This window comes from Muntiacus reevesi, chromosome 2 (genome assembly GCF_963930625.1).
Source record: "Muntiacus reevesi chromosome 2, mMunRee1.1, whole genome shotgun sequence".
In the NCBI taxonomy this organism is placed as follows: domain Eukaryota; kingdom Metazoa; phylum Chordata; class Mammalia; order Artiodactyla; family Cervidae; genus Muntiacus; species Muntiacus reevesi.
In genome coordinates this window covers 213,817,030-213,844,538 of record NC_089250.1, presented here as the reverse complement: position 1 = coordinate 213,844,538, position 27,509 = coordinate 213,817,030, and the positions used below count along the sequence as shown (strand labels likewise).

The following is a 27,509-nucleotide window of genomic DNA, read 5'->3' as shown; positions in this document are numbered from 1 at the left end:
CATCAGAACAAAAATTACGCCTCGAAATCTGAGAAATCCAGTAAGGAAGAAAAGGGCTCTTTCAGAAAATAACAAAACAACAACAAATAACACAATAAACATCAAAAAGACTACAGAAACCACAAAATCAGATGAAATAATGCCAGTGACTGACAAAAGGAGAAATTCAGAGAAGTTGCTTATGACACAGAAAACAGCAATGCACCGATTCACAATATTAGAAAAAGACAAACCCAAAGAACAATCTGTAATCAAACAATTATTTCCAGACTCAGTGAATTGGGAGAAATACGCACACACAAGTCCATGGATTCTGCCCTCTGTGTTTGTGGCACACACTAAAGGCCCCTCCCATACCAACAGCAATTCCACCGGGTCCACCACGCAGGTCGCCACTCCCAGGGACACCGCAGCCACGGCCACCTCTCTCACGGCCACTCTGGCCTCGGCCTCTGCTGCCCACACCACCAGGGCTGCTAGCACTCTTCTGGTGACCACACCCGTGCCCACGGCACCGTCCAGGGCCCCGGTCCTCACCTCCTCCACCATCGGCTCCCCCGGGAGCACCCTCGCGTCCGCATTCACCTCACCGCTCCCGGCCTCCACCACGCTGCACACATCCACGAATCTCCCTCCCTCCTCGGTCAGGACGGGAGCCCCCAGCTCCACGCCCGCAACCACCGCGGGCCCATCCACCGCCCCCTCCACCGCCACCGTGGACCTCGGCTCCACGCTCGCTCTGGCCAGCACCTCAGCCACACCCACACCCACACCCACACCCACACCCCTGGCCACGGCCTCAGCCACACCCGTGCCCACGCCCGCGGCCACGCCCACCACCGGGATCATTCCCTCCGGCCCCAGCACCCACCACACACGCAGCACCTCCCCTGTCCAGGCAACCTCGGCCAGCACGCCGGCCGCCCCCTCCATCTTCACCACTCCCCGCAGCACGGCGACTCCCTTCCACTCCAGCACCATGCCAGCTACCTCGCTAGGCGCCTCCTCCCCGGCCTCCGGCAGTCCCAGGGCCACTCCGACCGAGGGTGCCAGCCCACCTGCCCCGAGCACCAATGTGCCGCCCCCGCACCCGACCACCACGGGGACTGCCCCCAGTGACACCTCCAGCCAGCCTTTCGCCACGGAGGTGCCCTCTCCGCCGTCAGTCACATCCTCCGCCACGCCCAGCAGCAGCCTCTATGCTCCCGCCTCCACCACCTCGACTCCCGTGGCCACCCATAGCCTGACCTCGTCCACGGGGGTGCCTCGCTCTCCTCCAGCTGCCCCCAGCACAGAGCCCGCCTCCGCCTCCACCGCGAACACCAGCCCTCTGCCCACCGACACCACCACACTCCCCACCACCCACACCACGGCCGGCCCCTCGCCTCCCGCCAGCACTCCCACTGGGTCCACCACGCAGGTCGCCACTCCCAGGGACACCGCAGCCCCGGCCACCTCTCTCACGGCCACTCTGGCCTCGGCCTCCGCTGCCCACACCACCAAGGCTGCTAGCACCCTCCTGGTGACCACACCTGTGCCCACGGCAACGTCCAGGGACCGGGTCCTCACCTCCTCCACCATCGGCTTCCCCGGGAGCACCCTCGCGTCCGCATTCACCTCACCCCTCCCGGCCTCCGCCACGCTGCACACATCCACGACTCTCCCTCCATCTTCGGTCAGGACGGGAGCCCCCAGCTCCATGCCCGCCACCACCGAGACCACATCCACCGGCCCCGCGGGCCCATCCACCGCCCCCTCCACCGCCACCGTGGACCTCGGCTCCACGCTCGCTCTGGCCAGCACCTCAGCCACACCCACACCTACACCCACACCCACACCCCCGGCCACGGCCTCGGCGACGCCCGTGCCCACGCCCGCGGCCACACCCACCACCGGGATCATCTCCTCCGGCCCCAGCACCCACCACACACACAGCACCTCCCCTGTCCAGGCAACCTCGGCCAGCACGCCGGTCGCCCCCTCCATCTTCACCACTCCCCGCAACACGGCGACTCCCTTCCACTCCAGCACCATGCCAGCCACCTCGCTAGGCGCCACCTCCCGGGCCTCCGGCAGTCCCAGGGCCAATCCGACCGAGGGTGCCAGCCCACCTGCCCCGAGCACCAGTGTGCCGCCCCCGCACCCGACCACCACGGGGACTGCCCCCAGTGACACCTCCAGCCAGCCTGTCGCCACGGAGGTGCCCTCTCCGCCGTCAGTCACATCCTCCGCCACGCCCAGCAGCACCCTCTATGCTCCCGCCTCCACCACCTCGACTCCCGTGGCCACCCATAGGCTGACCTCGTCCACGGGGGTGCCTCGCTCCCCTCCAGCTGCCCCCAGCACAGAGCCCGCCTCAGCCTCCACCGCGAACACCAGCCCTCTGCCCTCCGACACCACCACACTCCCCACCACCCACACCACGGCCAGCCCCTCGCCTCCCGCCAGCACTCCCACCGGGTCCACCACGCAGGTCGCCACTCCCAGGGACACCGCAGCCCCGGCCACCTCTCTCACGGCCACTCTGGCCTCGGCCTCCGCTGCCCACACCACCAGGGCTGCTAGCACCCTCCTGGTGACCACACCCGTGCCCACGGCACCGTCCAGGGCCCCGGTCCTCACCTCCTCCACCATCGGCTCCCCCGGGAGAACCCTCGCGTCCGCATTCACCTCACCCCTCCCGGCCTCCGCCACGCTGCACACATCCACGACTCTCCCTCCCTCCTCGGTCAGGACGGGAGCCCCCAGCTCCACGCCCGCCACCACCGAGGCCACATCGACCGGCCCAGCGGGCCCATCCACCGCCTCCTCCACCGCCACCGTGGAACTCGGCTCCACGCTCGCTCTGGCCAGCACCTCAGCCACACCCACACCCACACCCACACCCCCGGCCACGGCCTCGGCCACGCCCGTGCCCATGCCCTCGGCCACGCCCACCACCGGGATCATCTCTTCCGGCCCCAGCACCCACCACACACACAGCACCTCCCCTGTCCAGGCAACCTCGGCCAGCACGCCGGCCGCCCCTTCCATCTTCACCAATCCCCGCAGCACGGCGACTCCCTTCCACTCCAGCACCATGCCAGCCACCTCGCTAGGCGCCTCCTCCCCGGGCTCCGGCAGTCCCAGGGCCACTCCGACCGAGGGTGCCAGCCCACCTGCCCCGAGCACCAGTGTGCCGCCCCCGCACCCGACCACCACGGGGACTGCCCCCAGTGACACCTCCAGCCAGCCTGTCGCCACGGAGGTGCCCTCTCCGCCGTCAGTCACATCCTCCGCCATGCCCAGCAGCACCCTCTATGCTCCCGCCTCCACCACCTCGACTCCCATGGCCACCCATAGCCTGACCTCGTCCACGGGGGTGCCTCGCTCCCCTCCAGCTGCCCCCAGCACAGAGCCCGCCTCCGCCTCCACCGCGAACACCAGCCCTCTGCCCACCGACACCACCACACTCCCCACCACCCACACCACGGCCGGCCCCTCGCCTCCCGCCAGCACTCCCACCGGGTCCACCACGCAGGTCGCCACTCCCAGGGACACCGCAGCCCCGGCCACCTCTCTCACGGCCCCTCTGGCCTCGGCCTCCGCTGCCCACACCACCAGGGCTCCAAGCACCCTCCTGGTGACCACACCCGTGCCCACGGCACCGTCCAGGGCCCCGGTCCTCACCTCCTCCACCATCGGTTCCCCTGGGAGCACCCTCGCGTCCGCATTCACCTCACCCCTCCCGGCCTCCGCCACGGTGCACACATCCACGACTCTCCCTCCATCCTCGGTCAGGACGGGAGCCCCCAGCTCCACGCCCGCCACCACCGAGGCCACATCCACCGGCCCCGTGGGCCCATCCACCGCCCCCTCCACTGCGACCGTGGACCTCGGCTCCACGCTCGCTCTGGCCAGCACCTCAGCCACACCCACACCCACACCCATACCGACACCCCCGGCGACGGCCTCGGCCACGCCCGTGCCCACGCCCGCGGCCACGCCCACCACTGGGATCATCTCCTCCGGCCCCAGCACCCACCACACACACAGCACCTCCCCTGTCCAGGCAACCTCGGCCAGCACGCCGGCCGCCCCCTCCATCTTCACCACTCCCCGCAGCACGGCGACTCCCTTCCACTCCAGCACCATGCCAGCCACCTCGCTAGGCGCCTCCTCCCCGGGCTCCGGCAGTCCCAGGGCCACTCCGACCGAGGGTGCCAGCCCACCTGCCCCGAGCACCAGTGTGCCGCCCCCGCACCCGACCACCACGGGGACTGCCCCCAGTGACACCTCCAGCCAGCCTGTCGCCACGGAGGTGCCCTCTCCGCCGTCAGTCACATCCTCCGCCACGCCCAGCAGCACCCTCTATGCTCCCGCCTCCACCACCTCGACACCTGTGGCCACCCATAGCCTGACCTCGTCCACGGGGGTGCCTCGCTCCCCTCCAGCTGCCCCCAGCGCAGAGCCCGCCTCCGCCTCCACCGCGAACACCAGCCCTCTGCCCACCGACACCACCACACTCCCCACCACCCACACCACGGCCGGCCCCTCGCCTCCCGCCAGAACTCCCTCCGGGTCTACCACGCAGGTCGCCACTCCCAGGGACACCGCAGCCCCGGCCACCTCTCTCACGGCTACTCAGGCCTCGGCCTCCGCTCCCCAAACCACCAGGGCTGCTAGCACCCTCCTGGTGACCACACCCGTGCCCACGGCACCGTCCAGGGCCCCGGTCCTCACCTCCTCCACCATCGGCTCCCCCGGGAGCACCCTCGCGTCCTCATTCACCTCACCCCTCCCGGCCTCCGCCACGCTGCACACATCCACGACTCTCCCTCCCTCCTCGGTCAGGACGGGAGCCCCCAGCTCCACGCCCGCCAGCACCGAGGCCACATACACCGGCCCCGCGGGCCCATCCACCGCCCCCTCCACCGCCACCGTGGACCTCGGCTCCACGCTCGCTCTGGCCAGCACCTCAGCCACACCCACACCCACACCCACACCCACACCCCCAGCTACGGCCTCGGCCACGCCCGTGCCCACGCCCGCGGCCACACCCACCACCGGGATCATCTCCTCCGGCCCCAGCACCCACCACACACACAGCACCTCCCCTGTCCAGGCAACCTCGGCCAGCACGCCGGCCGCCCCCTCCATCTTCACCATTCCCCGCAGCACGGCGACTCCCTTCCATTCCAGCACCATGCCAGCCACCTCGCTAGGCGCCTCCTCCCCGGACTCCGGCAGTCCCAGGGCCACTCCGACCGAGGGTGCCAGCCCACCTGCCCCGAGCACCAGTGTGCCGCCCCCGCACCCGACCACCACGGGGAGTGCCCCCAGTGACACCTCCAGCCAGCCTTTCGCCACGGAGGTGCCCTCTCCGCCGTCAGTCACATCCTCCGCCACGCCCAGCAGCAGCCTCTATGCTCCCGCCTCCGCCACCTCGACTCCCGTGGCCACCCATAGCCTGACCTCGTCCACGGGGGTGCCTCGCTCTCCTCCAGCTGCCCCCAGCACAGAGCCCGCCTCCGCCTCCACCGCGAACACCAGCCCTCTGCCCACCGACACCACCACACTCCCCACCACCCACACCACGGCCGGCCCCTCGCCTCCTGCCAGCACTCCCACTGGGTCCACCACGCAGGTCGCCACTCCCAGGGACACCGCAGCCCCGGCCACCTCTCTCACGGCAACTCTGGCCTCGGCCTCCGCTGCCCACACCACCAGGGCTGCTAGCACCCTCCTGGTGACCACACCCGTGCCCACGGCAACGTCCAGGGACCCGGTCCTCACCTCCTCCACCATCGGCTCCCCCGGGAGCACCCTCGCGTCCGCATTCACCTCACCCCTCCCGGCCTCCGCCACGCTGCACACATCCACGACTCTCCCTCCCTCTTCGGTCAGGACGGGAGCCCCCAGCTCCACGCCCGCCACCACCGAGGCCATATCCACCGGCCCCGCGGGCCCATCCACCGCCCCCTCCACCGCCACCGTGAACCTCGGCTCCACGCTCGCTCTGGCCAGCACCTCAGCCACACCCACACCCACACCCACACCCACACCCCCGGCCTCGGCCTCGGCCACGCCCGTGCCCACGCCCGCGGCCACGCCCACCACCGGGATCATCTCCTCCGGCCCCAGCACCCACCACACACCCAGCACCTCCCCTGTCCAGGCAACCTCGGCCAGCACGCCGGCCGCCCCCTCCATCTTCACCACTCCCCGCAGCACGGCGACTCCCTTCCACTCCAGCACCATGCCAGCCACCTTGCTAGGCGCCTCCTCCCCGGGCTCCGGCAGTCCCAGGGCCACTCCGACCGAGGGTGCCAGCCCACCTGCCCCGAGCACCAGTGTGCCGCCCCCGCACCCGACCACCACGGGGACTGCCCCCAGTGACACCTCCAGCCAGCCTGTCGCCACGGAGGTGCCCTCTCCGCCGTCAGTCACATCCTCCGCCACGCCCAGCAGCACCCTCTATGCTCCCGCCTCCACCACCTCGACTCCCATGGCCACCCATAGCCTGACCTCGTCCACGGGGGTGCCTCGCTCCCCTCCAGCTGCCCCCAGCACAGAGCCCGCCTCCGCCTCCACCGCGAACACCAGCCCTCTGCCCACCGAAACCACCACACTCCCCACCACCCACACCACGGCCGGCCCCTCGCCTCCCGCCAGCACTCCCACCGGGTCCACCACGCAGGTCGCCACTCCCAGGGACACCGCAGCCCCGGCCACCTCTCTCACGGCCACTCTGGCCTCGGCCTCCGCTGCCCACACCACCAGGGCTCCAAGCACCCTCCTGGTGACCACACCCGTGCCCACGGCACCGTCCAGGGCCCCGGTCCTCACCTCCTCCACCATCGGTTCCCCCGGGAGCACCCTCGCGTCCGCATTCACCTCACCCCTCCCGGCCTCCGCCACGGTGCACACATCCACGACACTCCCTCCCTCCCTGGTCAGGACGGGAGCCCCCAGCTCCACGCCCGCCACCACCGAGGCCACATCCACCGGCCCCGTGGGCCCATCCACCGCCCCCTCCACCGCCACCGTGGACCTCGGCTCCACGCTCGCTCTGGCCAGCACCTCAGCCACACCCACACCCACACCCACACCCACACCCCCGGCGACGGCCTCGGCTACGCCCGTGCCCACGCCCGCGGCCACGCCCACCACCGGGATCATCTCCTCCGGCCCCAGCACCCACCACACACACAGCACCTCCCCTGTCCAGGCAACCTCAGCCAGCACGCCGGCCGCCCCCTCCATCTTCACCACTCCCCGCAGCACGGCGACTCCCTTCCACTCCAGCACCATGCCAGCCACCTCGCTAGGCGCCTCCTCCCCGGCCTCCGGCAGTCCCAGGGCCACTCCGACCGAGGGTGCCAGCCCACCTGCCCCGAGCACCAGTGTGCCGCCCCCGCACCCGACCACCACGGGGACTGCCCCCAGTGACACCTCCAGCCAGCCTGTAGCCACGGAGGTGCCCTCTCCGCCGTCAGTCACATCCTCCGCCACGCCCAGCAGCACCCTCTATGCTCCCGCCTCCACCACCTCGACTCCCGTGGCCACCCATAGCCTGACCTCGTCCACGGGGGTGCCTCGCTCCCCTCCAGCTGCCCCCAGCGCAGAGCGCGCCTCCGCCTCCACCGCGAATACCAGCCCTCTGCCCACCGACACCACCAGACTACCCACCACCCATACCACGGCCGGCCCCTCGCCTCCCGCCAGCAATCCCACCGGGTCCACCACGCAGGTCGCCACTCCCAGGGACACCGCAGCCCTGTCCACCTCTCTCTCGGCCACTCTGGCCTCGGCCTCCGCTGCCCACACCACCAGGGCTGCTAGCACCCTCCTGGTGACCACACCCGTGCCCACGGCACCGTCCTGGGCCCCGGTCCTCACCTCCTCCACCATCGGCTCCCCCGGGAGCACCCTCGCATCTGCATTCACCTCACCCCTCCCGGCCTCTGCCACGCTGCCCACATCCACGACTCTCCCTCCTTCTTCGGTCAGGACGGGAGCCCCCAGATCCACACCCACCACCACCGAGGCCACATCCACGGGCCCCGCGGGCCCATTCACCGCCCCCTCCACCGCCACCGTGGACCTCGGCTCTGCGCTCGCTCTGGCCAGCACCTCAGCCACACCCACACCCACACCCACACCCACACCCCTGGCCACGGCCTCGGCCACGCCCGTGCCCACGCCCGCGGCCACGCCCACCACCCGGATCATCTCCTCCGGCCCCAGCACCCACCACACACACAGCACCTCCCCTGTCCAGGCAACCTCGGCCAGCACGCCGGCCGCCCCCTCCATCTTCACCACTCCCCGCAGGTCGGCGACTCCCTTCCACTCCAGCACCATGCCAGCCACCTCGCTAGGCGCCTCCTCCCTGGCCTCCGGCAGTCCCAGGGCCACTCCGACCGAGGGTGCCAGCCCACTTGCCCCGAGCACCAGTGTGCCGCCCCCGCACCCGACCACCACGGGGACTGCTCCCAGTGACACCTCCAGCCAGCCTGTCGCCACGGAGGTGCCCTCTCCGCCGTCAGTCACATCCTCCGCCACGCCCAGCAGCACCCTCTATGCTCCCGCCTCCACCACCTCGACTCCCGTGGCCACCCATAGCCTGACCTTGTCCACGGGGGTGCCTCGGTCCCCTCCAGCTGCCCCCAGCACAGAGCCCGCCTCCACCTCCACCGCGAACACCAGCCCTCTGCCCACCGACACCACCACACTCCCCACCACCCACACCACGGCCGGCCCCTCGCCTCCCGCCAGAACTCCCTCCGGGTCTACCACGCAGGTCGCCACTCCCAGGGACACCGCAGCCCCGGCCACCTCTCTCACGGCTACTCAGGCCTCGGCCTCCGCTCCCCACAACACAAGGGCTGCTAGCACCCTCCTGGTGACCACACCCGTGCCCACGGCACCGTCCAGGGCCCCGGTCCTCACCTCCTCCACCATCGGCTCCCCCGGGAGCACCCTCGCGTCCGCATTCACCTCACCCCTCCTGGCCTCCGCCACGCTGCACACATCCACGACTCTCCCTCCCTCCTCGGTCAGGACGGGAGCCCCCAGCTCCACGCCCGCCACCACCGAGGCCACATCCACCGGCCCCGCGGGCCCATCCACCGCCCCCTCGACCGCCACCGTGGACCTTGGCTCCACGCTCGCTCTGGCCAGCACCTCAGCCACACCCACACCCACAACCACACCCCCGGCCACGGCCTCGGCCACGCCCGTGCCCACGCCCGCGGCCACGCCCACCACCGGGATCATCTCCTCCAGCCCCAGCACCCACCACACACACAGCACCTCCCCTGTCCAGGCAACCTCGGCCAGCACGCCGGCCGCCCCCTCCATCTTCACCACTCCCCGCAGCACGGCGACTCCCTTCCACTCCAGCACCATGCCAGCCACCTCGCTAGGTGCCTCCTACCCGGCCTCCGGCAGTCCCAGGGCCACTCCGACCGAGGGTGCCAGCCCACCTGCCCCGAGCACCAGTGTGCCGCCCCCGCACCCGACCACCACGGGGACTGCCCCCAGTGACACCTCCAGCCAGCCTGTCGCCACGGAGGTGCCCTCTCCGCCGTCAGTCACATCCTCCGCCACGCCCAGCAGCACCCTCTATGCTCCCGCCTCCACCACCTCGACTCCCGTGGCCACCCATAGGCTGACCTCGTCCACGGGGGTGCCTCGCTCCCCTCCAGCTGCCCCCAGCACAGAGCCCGCCTCAGCCTCCACCGCGAACACCAGCCCTCTGCCCTCCGACACCACCACACTCCCCAATACCCACACCACGGCCAGCCCCTCGCCTCCCGCCAGCACTCCCACCGGGTCCACCACGCAGGTCGCCACTCCCAGGGACAGCGCAGCCCCGGCCACCTCTCTCACGGCCACTCTGGCCTCGGCCTCCGCTGCCCACACCACCAGGGCTGCTAGCACCCTCCTGGTGACCACACCCGTGCCCACGGCACCGTCCAGGGCCCCGGTCCTCACCTCCTCCACCATCGGCTCCCCCGGGAGCACCCTCGCGTCCGCATTCACCTCACCCCTCCCGGCCTCCGCCACGCTGCACACATCCACGACTCTCCCTCCCTCATCGGTCAGGACGGGAGCCGCCAGCTCCACGCCCGCCACCACCGAGGCCACATCCACCAGCCCCGCGGGCCCATCCACCGCCTCCTCCACCGCCACCGTGGACATCGGCTCCACGTTCGCTCTGGCCAGCACCTCAGCCACACCCACACCCACACCCACACCCCCGGCCACGGCCTCGGCCACGCCCGTGCCCACGCCCGCGGCCACGCCCATCACCGGGATCATCTCCTCCGGCCCCAGCACCCACCACACACACAGCACTTCCCCTGTCCAGGCAACCTCGGCCAGCACGCCGGCCGCCCCCTCCATCTTTACCACTCCCCGCAGCACAGCGACTCCCTTCCACTCCAGCACCATGCCAGCCACCTCGCTAGGCGCCTCCTCCCCGGCCTCCGGCAGTCCCAGGGCCACTCCGACCGAGGGTGCCAGCCCACCTGCCCCGAGCCCCAGTGTGCCGCCCCCGCACCCGACCACCACGGGGACTGCCCCCAGTGACACCTCCAGCCAGCCTGTCGCCACGGAGGTGCCCTCTCCGCCGTCAGTCACATCCTCCGCCACGCCCAGCAGCACCCTCTATGCTCCCGCCTCCACCACCTCGACTCCCGTGGCCACCCATAGGCTGACCTCGTCCACGGGGGTGCCTCGCTCCCCTCCAGCTGCCCCCAGCACAGAGCCCGCCTCAGCCTCCACCGCGAACACCAGCCCTCTGCCCTCCGACACCACCACACTCCCCACCACCCACACCACGGCCAGCCCCTCGCCTCCCGCCAGCACTCCCACCGGGTCCACCACGCAGGTCGCCACTCCCAGGGACACCGCAGCCCCGGCCACCTCTCTCACGGCCACTCTGGCCTCGGCCTCCGCTGCCCACACCACCAGGGCTGCTAGCACCCTCCTGGTGACCACACCCGTGCCCACGGCACCGTCCAGGGCCCCGGTCCTCACCTCCTCCACCATCGGCTCCCCCGGGAGAACCCTCGCGTCCGCATTCACCTCACCCCTCCCGGCCTCCGCCACGCTGCACACATCCACGACTCTCCCTCCCTCCTCGGTCAGGACGGGAGCCCCCAGCTCCACGCCCGCCACCACCGAGGCCACATCGACCGGCCCAGCGGGCCCATCCACCGCCTCCTCCACCGCCACCGTGGAACTCGGCTCCACGCTCGCTCTGGCCAGCACCTCAGCCACACCCACACCCACACCCACACCCCCGGCCACGGCCTCGGCCACGCCCGTGCCCATGCCCTCGGCCACGCCCACCACCGGGATCATCTCTTCCGGCCCCAGCACCCACCACACACACAGCACCTCCCCTGTCCAGGCAACCTCGGCCAGCACGCCGGCCGCCCCTTCCATCTTCACCAATCCCCGCAGCACGGCGACTCCCTTCCACTCCAGCACCATGCCAGCCACCTCGCTAGGCGCCTCCTCCCCGGGCTCCGGCAGTCCCAGGGCCACTCCGACCGAGGGTGCCAGCCCACCTGCCCCGAGCACCAGTGTGCCGCCCCCGCACCCGACCACCACGGGGACTGCCCCCAGTGACACCTCCAGCCAGCCTGTCGCCACGGAGGTGCCCTCTCCGCCGTCAGTCACATCCTCCGCCATGCCCAGCAGCACCCTCTATGCTCCCGCCTCCACCACCTCGACTCCCATGGCCACCCATAGCCTGACCTCGTCCACGGGGGTGCCTCGCTCCCCTCCAGCTGCCCCCAGCACAGAGCCCGCCTCCGCCTCCACCGCGAACACCAGCCCTCTGCCCACCGACACCACCACACTCCCCACCACCCACACCACGGCCGGCCCCTCGCCTCCCGCCAGCACTCCCACCGGGTCCACCACGCAGGTCGCCACTCCCAGGGACACCGCAGCCCCGGCCACCTCTCTCACGGCCCCTCTGGCCTCGGCCTCCGCTGCCCACACCACCAGGGCTCCAAGCACCCTCCTGGTGACCACACCCGTGCCCACGGCACCGTCCAGGGCCCCGGTCCTCACCTCCTCCACCATCGGTTCCCCTGGGAGCACCCTCGCGTCCGCATTCACCTCACCCCTCCCGGCCTCCGCCACGGTGCACACATCCACGACTCTCCCTCCATCCTCGGTCAGGACGGGAGCCCCCAGCTCCACGCCCGCCACCACCGAGGCCACATCCACCGGCCCCGTGGGCCCATCCACCGCCCCCTCCACTGCGACCGTGGACCTCGGCTCCACGCTCGCTCTGGCCAGCACCTCAGCCACACCCACACCCACACCCATACCGACACCCCCGGCGACGGCCTCGGCCACGCCCGTGCCCACGCCCGCGGCCACGCCCACCACTGGGATCATCTCCTCCGGCCCCAGCACCCACCACACACACAGCACCTCCCCTGTCCAGGCAACCTCGGCCAGCACGCCGGCCGCCCCCTCCATCTTCACCACTCCCCGCAGCACGGCGACTCCCTTCCACTCCAGCACCATGCCAGCCACCTCGCTAGGCGCCTCCTCCCCGGGCTCCGGCAGTCCCAGGGCCACTCCGACCGAGGGTGCCAGCCCACCTGCCCCGAGCACCAGTGTGCCGCCCCCGCACCCGACCACCACGGGGACTGCCCCCAGTGACACCTCCAGCCAGCCTGTCGCCACGGAGGTGCCCTCTCCGCCGTCAGTCACATCCTCCGCCACGCCCAGCAGCACCCTCTATGCTCCCGCCTCCACCACCTCGACACCTGTGGCCACCCATAGCCTGACCTCGTCCACGGGGGTGCCTCGCTCCCCTCCAGCTGCCCCCAGCGCAGAGCCCGCCTCCGCCTCCACCGCGAACACCAGCCCTCTGCCCACCGACACCACCACACTCCCCACCACCCACACCACGGCCGGCCCCTCGCCTCCCGCCAGAACTCCCTCCGGGTCTACCACGCAGGTCGCCACTCCCAGGGACACCGCAGCCCCGGCCACCTCTCTCACGGCTACTCAGGCCTCGGCCTCCGCTCCCCAAACCACCAGGGCTGCTAGCACCCTCCTGGTGACCACACCCGTGCCCACGGCACCGTCCAGGGCCCCGGTCCTCACCTCCTCCACCATCGGCTCCCCCGGGAGCACCCTCGCGTCCGCATTCACCTCACCCCTCCCGGCCTCCGCCACGCTGCACACATCCACGACTCTCCCTCCCTCCTCGGTCAGGACGGGAGCCCCCAGCTCCACGCCCGCCAGCACCGAGGCCACATACACCGGCCCCGCGGGCCCATCCACCGCCCCCTCCACCGCCACCGTGGACCTCGGCTCCACGCTCGCTCTGGCCAGCACCTCAGCCACACCCACACCCACACCCACACCCACACCCCCAGCTACGGCCTCGGCCACGCCCGTGCCCACGCCCGCGGCCACACCCACCACCGGGATCATCTCCTCCGGCCCCAGCACCCACCACACACACAGCACCTCCCCTGTCCAGGCAACCTCGGCCAGCACGCCGGCCGCCCCCTCCATCTTCACCATTCCCCGCAGCACGGCGACTCCCTTCCATTCCAGCACCATGCCAGCCACCTCGCTAGGCGCCTCCTCCCCGGACTCCGGCAGTCCCAGGGCCACTCCGACCGAGGGTGCCAGCCCACCTGCCCCGAGCACCAGTGTGCCGCCCCCGCACCCGACCACCACGGGGAGTGCCCCCAGTGACACCTCCAGCCAGCCTTTCGCCACGGAGGTGCCCTCTCCGCCGTCAGTCACATCCTCCGCCACGCCCAGCAGCAGCCTCTATGCTCCCGCCTCCGCCACCTCGACTCCCGTGGCCACCCATAGCCTGACCTCGTCCACGGGGGTGCCTCGCTCTCCTCCAGCTGCCCCCAGCACAGAGCCCGCCTCCGCCTCCACCGCGAACACCAGCCCTCTGCCCACCGACACCACCACACTCCCCACCACCCACACCACGGCCGGCCCCTCGCCTCCTGCCAGCACTCCCACTGGGTCCACCACGCAGGTCGCCACTCCCAGGGACACCGCAGCCCCGGCCACCTCTCTCACGGCAACTCTGGCCTCGGCCTCCGCTGCCCACACCACCAGGGCTGCTAGCACCCTCCTGGTGACCACACCCGTGCCCACGGCAACGTCCAGGGACCCGGTCCTCACCTCCTCCACCATCGGCTCCCCCGGGAGCACCCTCGCGTCCGCATTCACCTCACCCCTCCCGGCCTCCGCCACGCTGCACACATCCACGACTCTCCCTCCCTCTTCGGTCAGGACGGGAGCCCCCAGCTCCACGCCCGCCACCACCGAGGCCATATCCACCGGCCCCGCGGGCCCATCCACCGCCCCCTCCACCGCCACCGTGAACCTCGGCTCCACGCTCGCTCTGGCCAGCACCTCAGCCACACCCACACCCACACCCACACCCACACCCCCGGCCTCGGCCTCGGCCACGCCCGTGCCCACGCCCGCGGCCACGCCCACCACCGGGATCATCTCCTCCGGCCCCAGCACCCACCACACACCCAGCACCTCCCCTGTCCAGGCAACCTCGGCCAGCACGCCGGCCGCCCCCTCCATCTTCACCACTCCCCGCAGCACGGCGACTCCCTTCCACTCCAGCACCATGCCAGCCACCTTGCTAGGCGCCTCCTCCCCGGGCTCCGGCAGTCCCAGGGCCACTCCGACCGAGGGTGCCAGCCCACCTGCCCCGAGCACCAGTGTGCCGCCCCCGCACCCGACCACCACGGGGACTGCCCCCAGTGACACCTCCAGCCAGCCTGTCGCCACGGAGGTGCCCTCTCCGCCGTCAGTCACATCCTCCGCCACGCCCAGCAGCACCCTCTATGCTCCCGCCTCCACCACCTCGACTCCCATGGCCACCCATAGCCTGACCTCGTCCACGGGGGTGCCTCGCTCCCCTCCAGCTGCCCCCAGCACAGAGCCCGCCTCCGCCTCCACCGCGAACACCAGCCCTCTGCCCACCGAAACCACCACACTCCCCACCACCCACACCACGGCCGGCCCCTCGCCTCCCGCCAGCACTCCCACCGGGTCCACCACGCAGGTCGCCACTCCCAGGGACACCGCAGCCCCGGCCACCTCTCTCACGGCCACTCTGGCCTCGGCCTCCGCTGCCCACACCACCAGGGCTCCAAGCACCCTCCTGGTGACCACACCCGTGCCCACGGCACCGTCCAGGGCCCCGGTCCTCACCTCCTCCACCATCGGTTCCCCCGGGAGCACCCTCGCGTCCGCATTCACCTCACCCCTCCCGGCCTCCGCCACGGTGCACACATCCACGACACTCCCTCCCTCCCTGGTCAGGACGGGAGCCCCCAGCTCCACGCCCGCCACCACCGAGGCCACATCCACCGGCCCCGTGGGCCCATCCACCGCCCCCTCCACCGCCACCGTGGACCTCGGCTCCACGCTCGCTCTGGCCAGCACCTCAGCCACACCCACACCCACACCCACACCCACACCCCCGGCGACGGCCTCGGCTACGCCCGTGCCCACGCCCGCGGCCACGCCCACCACCGGGATCATCTCCTCCGGCCCCAGCACCCACCACACACACAGCACCTCCCCTGTCCAGGCAACCTCAGCCAGCACGCCGGCCGCCCCCTCCATCTTCACCACTCCCCGCAGCACGGCGACTCCCTTCCACTCCAGCACCATGCCAGCCACCTCGCTAGGCGCCTCCTCCCCGGCCTCCGGCAGTCCCAGGGCCACTCCGACCGAGGGTGCCAGCCCACCTGCCCCGAGCACCAGTGTGCCGCCCCCGCACCCGACCACCACGGGGACTGCCCCCAGTGACACCTCCAGCCAGCCTGTAGCCACGGAGGTGCCCTCTCCGCCGTCAGTCACATCCTCCGCCACGCCCAGCAGCACCCTCTATGCTCCCGCCTCCACCACCTCGACTCCCGTGGCCACCCATAGCCTGACCTCGTCCACGGGGGTGCCTCGCTCCCCTCCAGCTGCCCCCAGCGCAGAGCGCGCCTCCGCCTCCACCGCGAATACCAGCCCTCTGCCCACCGACACCACCAGACTACCCACCACCCATACCACGGCCGGCCCCTCGCCTCCCGCCAGCAATCCCACCGGGTCCACCACGCAGGTCGCCACTCCCAGGGACACCGCAGCCCTGTCCACCTCTCTCTCGGCCACTCTGGCCTCGGCCTCCGCTGCCCACACCACCAGGGCTGCTAGCACCCTCCTGGTGACCACACCCGTGCCCACGGCACCGTCCTGGGCCCCGGTCCTCACCTCCTCCACCATCGGCTCCCCCGGGAGCACCCTCGCATCTGCATTCACCTCACCCCTCCCGGCCTCTGCCACGCTGCCCACATCCACGACTCTCCCTCCTTCTTCGGTCAGGACGGGAGCCCCCAGATCCACACCCACCACCACCGAGGCCACATCCACGGGCCCCGCGGGCCCATTCACCGCCCCCTCCACCGCCACCGTGGACCTCGGCTCTGCGCTCGCTCTGGCCAGCACCTCAGCCACACCCACACCCACACCCACACCCACACCCCTGGCCACGGCCTCGGCCACGCCCGTGCCCACGCCCGCGGCCACGCCCACCACCCGGATCATCTCCTCCGGCCCCAGCACCCACCACACACACAGCACCTCCCCTGTCCAGGCAACCTCGGCCAGCACGCCGGCCGCCCCCTCCATCTTCACCACTCCCCGCAGGTCGGCGACTCCCTTCCACTCCAGCACCATGCCAGCCACCTCGCTAGGCGCCTCCTCCCTGGCCTCCGGCAGTCCCAGGGCCACTCCGACCGAGGGTGCCAGCCCACTTGCCCCGAGCACCAGTGTGCCGCCCCCGCACCCGACCACCACGGGGACTGCTCCCAGTGACACCTCCAGCCAGCCTGTCGCCACGGAGGTGCCCTCTCCGCCGTCAGTCACATCCTCCGCCACGCCCAGCAGCACCCTCTATGCTCCCGCCTCCACCACCTCGACTCCCGTGGCCACCCATAGCCTGACCTTGTCCACGGGGGTGCCTCGGTCCCCTCCAGCTGCCCCCAGCACAGAGCCCGCCTCCACCTCCACCGCGAACACCAGCCCTCTGCCCACCGACACCACCACACTCCCCACCACCCACACCACGGCCGGCCCCTCGCCTCCCGCCAGAACTCCCTCCGGGTCTACCACGCAGGTCGCCACTCCCAGGGACACCGCAGCCCCGGCCACCTCTCTCACGGCTACTCAGGCCTCGGCCTCCGCTCCCCACAACACAAGGGCTGCTAGCACCCTCCTGGTGACCACACCCGTGCCCACGGCACCGTCCAGGGCCCCGGTCCTCACCTCCTCCACCATCGGCTCCCCCGGGAGCACCCTCGCGTCCGCATTCACCTCACCCCTCCTGGCCTCCGCCACGCTGCACACATCCACGACTCTCCCTCCCTCCTCGGTCAGGACGGGAGCCCCCAGCTCCACGCCCGCCACCACCGAGGCCACATCCACCGGCCCCGCGGGCCCATCCACCGCCCCCTCGACCGCCACCGTGGACCTTGGCTCCACGCTCGCTCTGGCCAGCACCTCAGCCACACCCACACCCACAACCACACCCCCGGCCACGGCCTCGGCCACGCCCGTGCCCACGCCCGCGGCCACGCCCACCACCGGGATCATCTCCTCCAGCCCCAGCACCCACCACACACACAGCACCTCCCCTGTCCAGGCAACCTCGGCCAGCACGCCGGCCGCCCCCTCCATCTTCACCACTCCCCGCAGCACGGCGACTCCCTTCCACTCCAGCACCATGCCAGCCACCTCGCTAGGTGCCTCCTACCCGGCCTCCGGCAGTCCCAGGGCCACTCCGACCGAGGGTGCCAGCCCACCTGCCCCGAGCACCAGTGTGCCGCCCCCGCACCCGACCACCACGGGGACTGCCCCCAGTGACACCTCCAGCCAGCCTGTCGCCACGGAGGTGCCCTCTCCGCCGTCAGTCACATCCTCCGCCACGCCCAGCAGCACCCTCTATGCTCCCGCCTCCACCACCTCGACTCCCGTGGCCACCCATAGGCTGACCTCGTCCACGGGGGTGCCTCGCTCCCCTCCAGCTGCCCCCAGCACAGAGCCCGCCTCAGCCTCCACCGCGAACACCAGCCCTCTGCCCTCCGACACCACCACACTCCCCAATACCCACACCACGGCCAGCCCCTCGCCTCCCGCCAGCACTCCCACCGGGTCCACCACGCAGGTCGCCACTCCCAGGGACAGCGCAGCCCCGGCCACCTCTCTCACGGCCACTCTGGCCTCGGCCTCCGCTGCCCACACCACCAGGGCTGCTAGCACCCTCCTGGTGACCACACCCGTGCCCACGGCACCGTCCAGGGCCCCGGTCCTCACCTCCTCCACCATCGGCTCCCCCGGGAGCACCCTCGCGTCCGCATTCACCTCACCCCTCCCGGCCTCCGCCACGCTGCACACATCCACGACTCTCCCTCCCTCCTCGGTCAGGACGGGAGCCGCCAGCTCCACGCCCGCCACCACCGAGGCCACATCCACCAGCCCCGCGGGCCCATCCACCGCCTCCTCCACCGCCACCGTGGACATCGGCTCCACGTTCGCTCTGGCCAGCACCTCAGCCACACCCACACCCACACCCACACCCCCGGCCACGGCCTCGGCCACGCCCGTGCCCACGCCCGCGGCCACGCCCATCACCGGGATCATCTCCTCCGGCCCCAGCACCCACCACACACACAGCACTTCCCCTGTCCAGGCAACCTCGGCCAGCACGCCGGCCGCCCCCTCCATCTTTACCACTCCCCGCAGCACGGCGACTCCCTTCCACTCCAGCACCATGCCAGCCACCTCGCTAGGCGCCTCCTCCCCGGCCTCCGGCAGTCCCAGGGCCACTCCGACCGAGGGTGCCAGCCCACCTGCCCCGAGCCCCAGTGTGCCGCCCCCGCACCCGACCACCACGGGGACTGCCCCCAGTGACACCTCCAGCCAGCCTGTCGCCACGAAGGTGCCCTCTCCGCCGTCAGTCACATCCTCCGCCACGCCCAGCAGCACCCTCTATGCTCTCGCCTCCACTACCTCGACTCCCGTGGCCACCCATAGCCTGACCTCGTCCACGGGGGTGCCTCGCTCCCCTCCAGCTGCCCCCAGCTCTGAGCCCTCCTCCGCCTCGACCGCGAACACCAGCCCTCTGCCCACCGACACCACCACACTCCCCACCACCCACACCACGGCCGGCCCCTCGCCTCCCGCCAGCTCTCCCTCCGGGTCCACCACGCAGGTCGCCACTCCCAGGGACACCGCAGCCACGGCCACCTCTCTCACGGCCCCTCTGGCCTCGGCCTCCTCTACCCACACCACCAGGGCTGCTAGCACCCTCCTGGTGACCACACCCGTGCCCACGGCACCGTCCAGGGCCCCGGTCCTCACCTCCTCGAACATCGGCTCCCCCGGGAGCACCCTCGCGTCCGCATTCACCTCACCCCTCCCGGCCTCCGCCACGCTGCACACATCCACGACTCTCCCTCCCTCCTCGGTCAGGACGGGAGCCCCGAGCTCCACGCCCACCACCACCGAGGCCACATCCACCGGCCCCGCGGGCCCATCCACCGCCCCCTCGACCGCCACCGTGGACCTCGGCTCCACGCTCGCTCTGGCCAGCACCTCAGCCACACCCACACCCACACCCACACCCACACCCCCGGCCACGGCCTCGGCCACGCCCGTGCCCACGCCCGTGGCCACGCCCACCACCGGGATCATCTCCTCCGGCCCCAGCACCCACCACACACACAGCACCTCCCCTGTCCAGGCAACCTCGGCCAGCACGCCGGCAGCCCCCTCCATCTTCACCACTCCCCGCAGGTTGGCGACTCCCTTCCACTCCAGCACCATGCCAGCCACCTCGCTAGGCGCCTCCTCCCTGGCCTCCGGCAGTCCCAGGGCCACTCCGACCGAGGGTGCCAGCCCACTTGCCCCGAGCACCAGTGTGCCGCCCCCGCACCCGACCACCACGGGGACTGCTCCCAGTGACACCTCCAGCCAGCCTGTCGCCACGGTGGTGCCCTCTCCGCCGTCAGTCACATCCTCCGCCACGCCCAGCAACACCCTCTATGCTCCCGCCTCCACCACCTCGACTCCCGTGGTCACCCATAGGCTGACCTCGTCCACGGGGGTGCCTCGCTCCCCTCCAGCTGCCCCCAGCACAGAGCCCGCCTCAGCCTCCACCGCGAACACCAGCCCTCTGCCCTCCGACACCACCACACTCCCCACCACCCACACCACGGCCAGCCCCTCGCCTCCCGCCAGCACTCCCACCGGGTCCACCACGCAGGTCGCCACTCCCAGGGACACCGCAGCCCCGGCCACCTCTCTCACGGCCACTCTGGCCTCGGCCTCCGCTGCCCACACCACCAGGGCTGCTAGCACCCTCCTGGTGACCACACCCGTGCCCACGGCACCGTCCAGGGCCCCGGTCCTCACCTCCTCCACCATCGGCTCCCCCGGGAGCACCCTCGCGTCCGCATTCACCTCACCCCTCCCGGCCTCCGCCACGCTGCACACATCCACGACTCTCCCTCCCTCCTCGGTCAGGACGGGAGCCCCCAGCTCCACGCCCGCCACCACCGAGGCCACATCCACCGGCCCCGCGGGCCCATCCACCGCCTCCTCCACCGCCACCGTGGAACTCGGCTCCACGCTCGCTCTGGCCAGCACCTCAGCCACACCCATACCCACACCCACACCCCCGGCCACGGCCTCGGCCACGCCCGTGCCCATGCCCTCGGCCATGCCCACCACCGGGATCATCTCCTCCGGCCCCAGCACCCACCACACACACAGCACCTCCCCTGTCCAGGCAAACTCGGCCAGCACGCCGGCCGCCCCCTCCATCTTCACCACTCCCCGCAGCACGGCGACTCACTTCCACTCCAGCACCATGCCAGCCACCTCGCTAGGCGCCTCCTCCCCGGACTCCGGCAGTCCCAGGGCCACTCCGACCGAGGGTGCCAGCCCACCTGCCCCGAGCACCAGTGTTCCACCCCCGCACCCGACCACCACGGGGACTGCCCCCAGTGACACCTCCAGCCAGCCTGTCGCCACGGAGTTGCCCTCTCCTCCGTCAGTCACATCCTCCGCCACGCACAGCAGCACCCTCTATGCTCCCGCCTCCACCACCTCGACTCCCGTGGCCACCCATAGCCTGACCTTGTCCACGGGGGTGCCTCGGTCCCCTCCAGCTGCCCCCAGCACAGAGCCCGCCTCCGCCTCCACCGCGAACACCAGCCCTCTGCCCACCGACACCACCACACTCCCCACCACCCACACCACGGCCGGCCCCTCGCCTCCCGCCAGAACTCCCTCCGGGTCTCCCACGCAGGTCGCCACTCCCAGGGACACCGCAGCCCCGGCCACCTCTCTCACGGCCACTCTGGCCTCGGCCTCCGCTGCCCACAAAACCAGGGCTGCTAGCACCCTCCTGGTGACCACACCCGTGCCCACGGCACTGTCCAGGGCTCCGGTCCTCACCTCCTCCACCATCGGCTCCCCCGGGAGCACCCTCGCGTCCGCTTTCACCTCACCCCTCCCGGCCTCCGCCACGCTGCACACATCCACGACTCTCCGTCCCTCCTCGGTCAGGACGGGAGCCCCCAGCTCCACGCTCGCCACCACCGAGGCCACATCCACCAGCCCCGTGGGCCCATCCACCGCCTCCTCCACCGCCACCGTGGAAATCGGCTCCACGCTCGCTCTGCTCAGCACCTCAGCCACACCCACACCCACACCCACACCCCCGGCCACGGCCTCGGCCACGCCCGTGCCCACGCCCGCGGCCACGCCCATCACCGGGATCATCTCCTCCGGCCCCAGCACCCACCACACACACAGCACCTCCCCTGTCCAGGCAACCTCGGCCAGCACGCCGGCCGCCCCCTCCATCTTTACCACTCCCCGCAGCACGGCGACTCCCTTCCACTCCAGCACCATGCCAGCCACCTCGCTAGGCGCCTCCTCCCCGGCCTCCGGCAGTCCCAGGGCCACTCCGACCGAGGGTGCCAGCCCACCTGCCCCGAGCCCCAGTGTGCCGCTCCCGCACCCGACCACCACGGGGACTGCCCCCAGTGACACCTCCAGCCAGCCTGCCGCCACGAAGGTGCCCTCTCCGCCGTCAGTCACATCCTCCCCCACGCCCAGGAGCACCCTCTATGCTCTCGCCTCTACCACCTCGACTCCCGTGGCCACCCATAGCCTGACCTCGTCCACGGGGGTGCCTCGCTCCCCTCCAGCTGCCCCCAGCTCTGAGCCCTCCTCCGCCTCGACCGCGAACACCAGCCCTCTGCCCACCGACACCACCACACTCCCCACCACCCACACCACGGCCGGCCCCTCGCCTCCCGCCAGCTCTCCCTCCGGGTCCACCACGCAGGTCGCCACTCCCAGGGACACCGCAGCCCCGGCCACCTCTCTCACGGCCACTCTGGCCTCGGCCTCCACTCCCCACACCACCAGGGCTGCTAGCACCCTCCTGGTGACCACACCCGTGCCCACGGCACCGTCCAGGGCCCCGGTCCTCACCTCCTCCACCATCGGCTCCCCCGGGAGCACCCTCGCGTCCGCATTCACCTCACCCCTCCCGGCCTCCGCCACGCTGCACACATCCACGACTCTCCCTCCCTCCTCGGTCAGGACGGGAGCCCCCAGCTCCACGCCCGCCACCACCGAGGCCACATCCACCGGCCCCGCGGGCCCATCCACCGCCCCCTCCACCGCCACCGTGGACCTCGGCTCCACGCTCGCTCTGGCCAGCACCTCAGCCACACCCACACCCACACCCACACCCACACCCCCGGCCACGGCCTCGACCACGCACGTGCCCACGCCCGCGGCCACGCCCACCACCGGGATCATCTCCTCCGGCCCCAGCACCCACCACACACACAGCACCTCCCCTGTCCAGGCAACCTCGGCCAGCACGCCGGCCGCCCCCTCCATCTTCACCACTCCCCGCAGCACGGCGACTCCCTTCCACTCCAGCACCATGCCAGCCACCTCGCTAGGCGCCTCCTCCCCGGCCTCCGGCAGTCCCAGGGCCACTCCGACCGAGGGTGCCAGCCCACCTGCCCCGAGCACCAGTGTGCCGCCCCCGCACCCGACCACCACGGGGACTGCCCCCAGTGACACCTCCAGCCAGCCTGTCGCCACGGAGGTGCCCTCTCCGCCGTCAGTCACATCCTCCGCCACGCCCAGCAGCACCCTCTATGCTCCCACCTCCACCACCTCGACTCCCGTGGCCACCCACAGCCTGACCTCGTCCACGGGGGTGCCTCGCTCCCCTCCAGCTGCTCCCAGCACAGAGCCCGCGTCCGCCTCCACCGCGAACACCAGCCCTCTGCCCACCGACACCACCACACGCCCCACCACCCACACCACGGCCGGCCCCTCGCCTCCCGCCAGCACTCCCACCAGGTCCACCTCGCAGGTCGCCACTCCCAGGAACACCGCAGCCCCGGCCACCTCTCTCACGGCCACTCTGGCCTCGGCCTCCGCTGCCCACACCACCAGGGCTGCTAGCACCCTCCTGGTGACCACACCCGTGCCCACGGCACCGTCCAGGGCCCCGGTCCTCACCTCCTCCACCATCGGCTCCCCCGGGAGCACCCTCGCGTCCGCATTCATCTCACCCCTCCCGGCCTCCGCCACGCTGCACACATCCACGACTCTCCCTCCCTCCTCGGTCAGGACGGGAGCCCCCAGCTCCACGCCCGCCACCACCGAGGCCACATCCACCGGCCCCGCGGGCCCATCCACTGCCCCCTCCACCGCCACCGTGGACCTCGGCTCCACGCTCGCTCTGGCCAGCACCTCAGCCACACCCACACCCACACCCACACCCACACCCCCGGCCACGGCCTCGGCCACGCACGTGCCCACGCCCGTGGCCACGCCCACCACCGGGATCATCTCCTCCGGCCCCAGCACCCACCACACACACAGCACCTCCCCTGTCCAGGCAACCTCGGCCAGCACGCCGGCCGCCCCCTCCATCTTCAGCACTCCCCGCAGGTCGGCGACTCCCTTCCACTCCAGCACCATGCCAGCCACCTCGCTAGGCGCCTCCTCCCTGGCCTCCGGCAGTCCCAGGGCCACTCCGACCGAGGGTGCCAGCCCACTTGCCCCGAGCACCAGTGTGCCGCCCCCGCACCCGACCACCACGGGGACTGCTCCCAGTGACACCTCCAGCCAGCCTGTCGCCACGGTGGTGCCCTCTCCGCTGTCAGTCACATCCTCCGCCACGCCCAGCAGCACCCTCTATGCTCCCGCCTCCACCACCTCGACTCCCGTGGCCACCCATAGGCTGACCTGGTCCACGGGGGTGCCTCGCTCCCCTCCAGCTGCCCCCAGCACAGAGCCCGCCTCAGCCTCCACCGCGAACACCAGCCCTCTGCCCTCCGACACCACCACACTCCCCACCACCCACACCACGGCCAGCCCCTCGCCTCCCGCCAGCACTCCCACCGGGTCCACCACGCAGGTCGCCACTCCCAGGGACACCGCAGCCCCGGCCACCTCTCTCACGGCCACTCTGGCCTCGGCCTCCGCTGCCCACACCACCAGGGCTGCTAGCACCCTCCTGGTGACCACACCCGTGCCCACGGCACCGTCCAGGGCCCCGGTCCTCACCTCCTCCACCATCGGCTCCCCCGGGAGCACCCTCGCGTCCGCATTCACCTCACCCCTCCCGGCCTCCGCCACGCTGCACACATCCACGACTCTCCCTCCCTCCTCGGTCAGGACGGGAGCCCCCAGCTCCACGCCCGCCACCACCGAGGCCACATCCACCGGCCCCGCGGGCCCATCCACCGCCTCCTCCACCGCCACCGTGGAACTCGGCTCCACGCTCGCTCTGGCCAGCACCTCAGCCACACTCACACCCACACCCACACCCCCGGCCACGGCCTCGGCCACGCCCGTGCCCATGCCCTCGGCCACGCCCACCACCGGGATCATCTCTTCCGGCCCCAGCACCCACCACACACACAGCACCTCCCCTGTCCAGGCAAACTCGGCCAGCACGCCGGCCGCCCCCTCCATCTTCACCACTCCCCACAGCACGGCGACTCACTTCCACTCCAGCACCATGCCAGCCACCTCGCTAGGCGCCTCCTCCCCGGACTCCGGCAGTCCCAGGGCCACTCCGACCGAAGGTGCCTGCCCACCTGCCCCGAGCACCAGTGTTCCACCCCCGCACCCGACCACCACGGGGACTGCCCCCAGTGACACCTCCAGCCAGCCTGTAGCCACGGAGTTGCCCTCTCCTCCGTCAGTCACATCCTCCGCCACGCACAGCAGCACCCTCTATGCTCCCGCCTCCACCACCTCGACTCCCGTGGCCACCCATAGCCTGACCTTGTCCACGGGGGTGCCTCGGTCCCCTCCAGCTGCCCCCAGCACAGAGCCCGCCTCCGCCTCCACCGCGAACACCAGCCCTCTGCCCACCGACACCACCACACTCCCCACCACCCACACCACGGCCGGCCCCTCGCCTCCCGCCAGAACTCCCTCCGGGTCTACCACGCAGGTTGCCACTCCCAGGGACACCGCAGCCCCGGCCACCTCTCTCACGGCTACTCAGGCCTCGGCCTCCGCTCCCCACACCACCAGGGCTGCTAGCACCCTCCTGGTGACCACACCCGTGCCCACGGCACCGTCCAGTGCCCCGGTCCTCACCTCCTCCACCATCGGCTCCCCCCGGAGCACCCTCGCGTCCGCATTCACCTCACCCCACCTGGCCTCCGCCACGCTGCACACATCCACGACTCTCCCACCCTCCTCGGTCAGGACGGGAGCCCCCAGCTCCACGCCCGCCACCACCGAGGCCACATCCACCGGCCCCGCGGGCCCATCCACCGCCCCCTCGACCGCCACCGTGGACCTTGGCTCCACGCTCGCTCTGGCCAGCACCTCAGCCACACCCACACCCACAACCACACCCCCGGCCACGGCCTCGGCCACGCCCGTGCCCACGCCCGCGGCCACGCCCAGCACCGGGATCATCTCCCCCGGCCCCAGCACCCACCACACACACAGCACCTCCCCTGTCCAGGCAACCTCGGCCAGCACGCCGGCCGCCCCCTCCATCTTCACCACTCCCCGCAGCACGGCGACTCCCTTCCAATCCAGCACCATGCCAGCCACCTCGCTAGGCGCCTCCTCCCCGGCCTCCGGCAGTCCCAGGGCCACTCCGATCGAGGGTGCCAGCCCACCTGCCCCGAGCACCAGTGTGCCGCCCCCGCACCCGACCACCACGGGGACTGCCCCCAGTGACACCTCCAGCCAGCCTGTCGCCACGGAGGTGCCCTCTCCGCCGTCAGTCACATCCTCCGCCACGCCCAGCAGCACCCTCTATGCTCCCGCCTCCACCACCTCGACTCCCGTGGCCACCCACAGCCTGACCTCGTCCACGGTGGTGCCTCGCTCCCCTCCAGCTGCTCCCAGCACAGAGCCCGCGTCCGCCTCCACCGCGAACACCAGCCCTCTGCCCACCGACACCACCACACGCCCCACCACCCACACCACGGCCGGCCCCTCGCCTCCCGCCAGCACTCCCACCAGGTCCACCTCGCAGGTCGCCACTCCCAGGGACACCGCAGCCCCGGCCACCTCTCTCACGGCCACTCTGGCCTCGGCCTCCGCTGCCCACACCACCAGGTCTGCTAGCACCCTCCTGGTGACCACACCCGAGCCCACGGCACCGTCCAGGGCCCCGGTCCTCACCTCCTCCACCATCGGCTCCCCCGGGAGCACCCTCGCGTCCGCTTTCACCTCACCCCTCCCGGCCTCCGCCACGCTGCACACATCCACGACTCTCCCTCCCTCCTCGGTCAGGACGGGAGCCCCCAGCTCCACGCTCGCCACCACCGAGGCCACATCCACCAGCCCCGCGGGCCCATCCACCGCCTCCTCCACCGCCACCGTGGACATCGGCTCCACGCTCGCTCTGGCCAGCACCTCAGCCACACCCACACCCACACCCACACCCCCGGCCACGGCCTCGACCACGCACGTGCCCAAGCCCGCGGCCACGCCCACCACCGGGATCATCTCCTCCGGCCCCAGCACCCACCACACACACAGCACCTCCCCTGTCCAGGCAACCTCAGCCAGCACGCCGGCCGCCCCCTCCATCTTCACCACTCCCCGCAGGTCGGCGACTCTCTTCCACTCCAGCACCATGCCAGCCACCTCGCTAGGCACCTCCTCCCTGGCCTCCGGCAGTCCCAGGGCCACTCCGACCGAGGGTGCCAGCCCACTTGCCCCGAGCACCAGTGTGCCGCCCCCGCACCCGACCACCATGGGGACTGCTCCCAGTCACACCTCCAGCCAGCCTGTCGCCACGGAGGTGCCCTCTCGCCGTCAGTCACATACTCCGCCACGCCCAGCAGTACCCTCTTTGCTCCCGCCTCCACCACCTCGACTCCCGTGGCCACCCATAGCCTGACCTC

At 71.6% G+C, this 27,509-nt stretch overlaps 1 protein-coding gene across 1 annotated transcript in view; it reads left to right on the top strand.

The window, feature by feature from the left end:
* The first annotated feature begins 979 nt into the window (after nt 1-979).
* The window catches only part of LOC136157416 (mucin-3B-like), a 42,266-nt gene continuing 15,736 nt past the window's right edge, over nt 980-27,509 (top strand). The window contains exons 1-2 of the mRNA XM_065919314.1: nt 980-24,279; nt 24,361-27,419. Coding sequence (XP_065775386.1) covers nt 980-24,279; nt 24,361-27,419 — 26,359 coding nt within the window. The remainder of the gene's footprint in view (nt 24,280-24,360; nt 27,420-27,509) is intronic.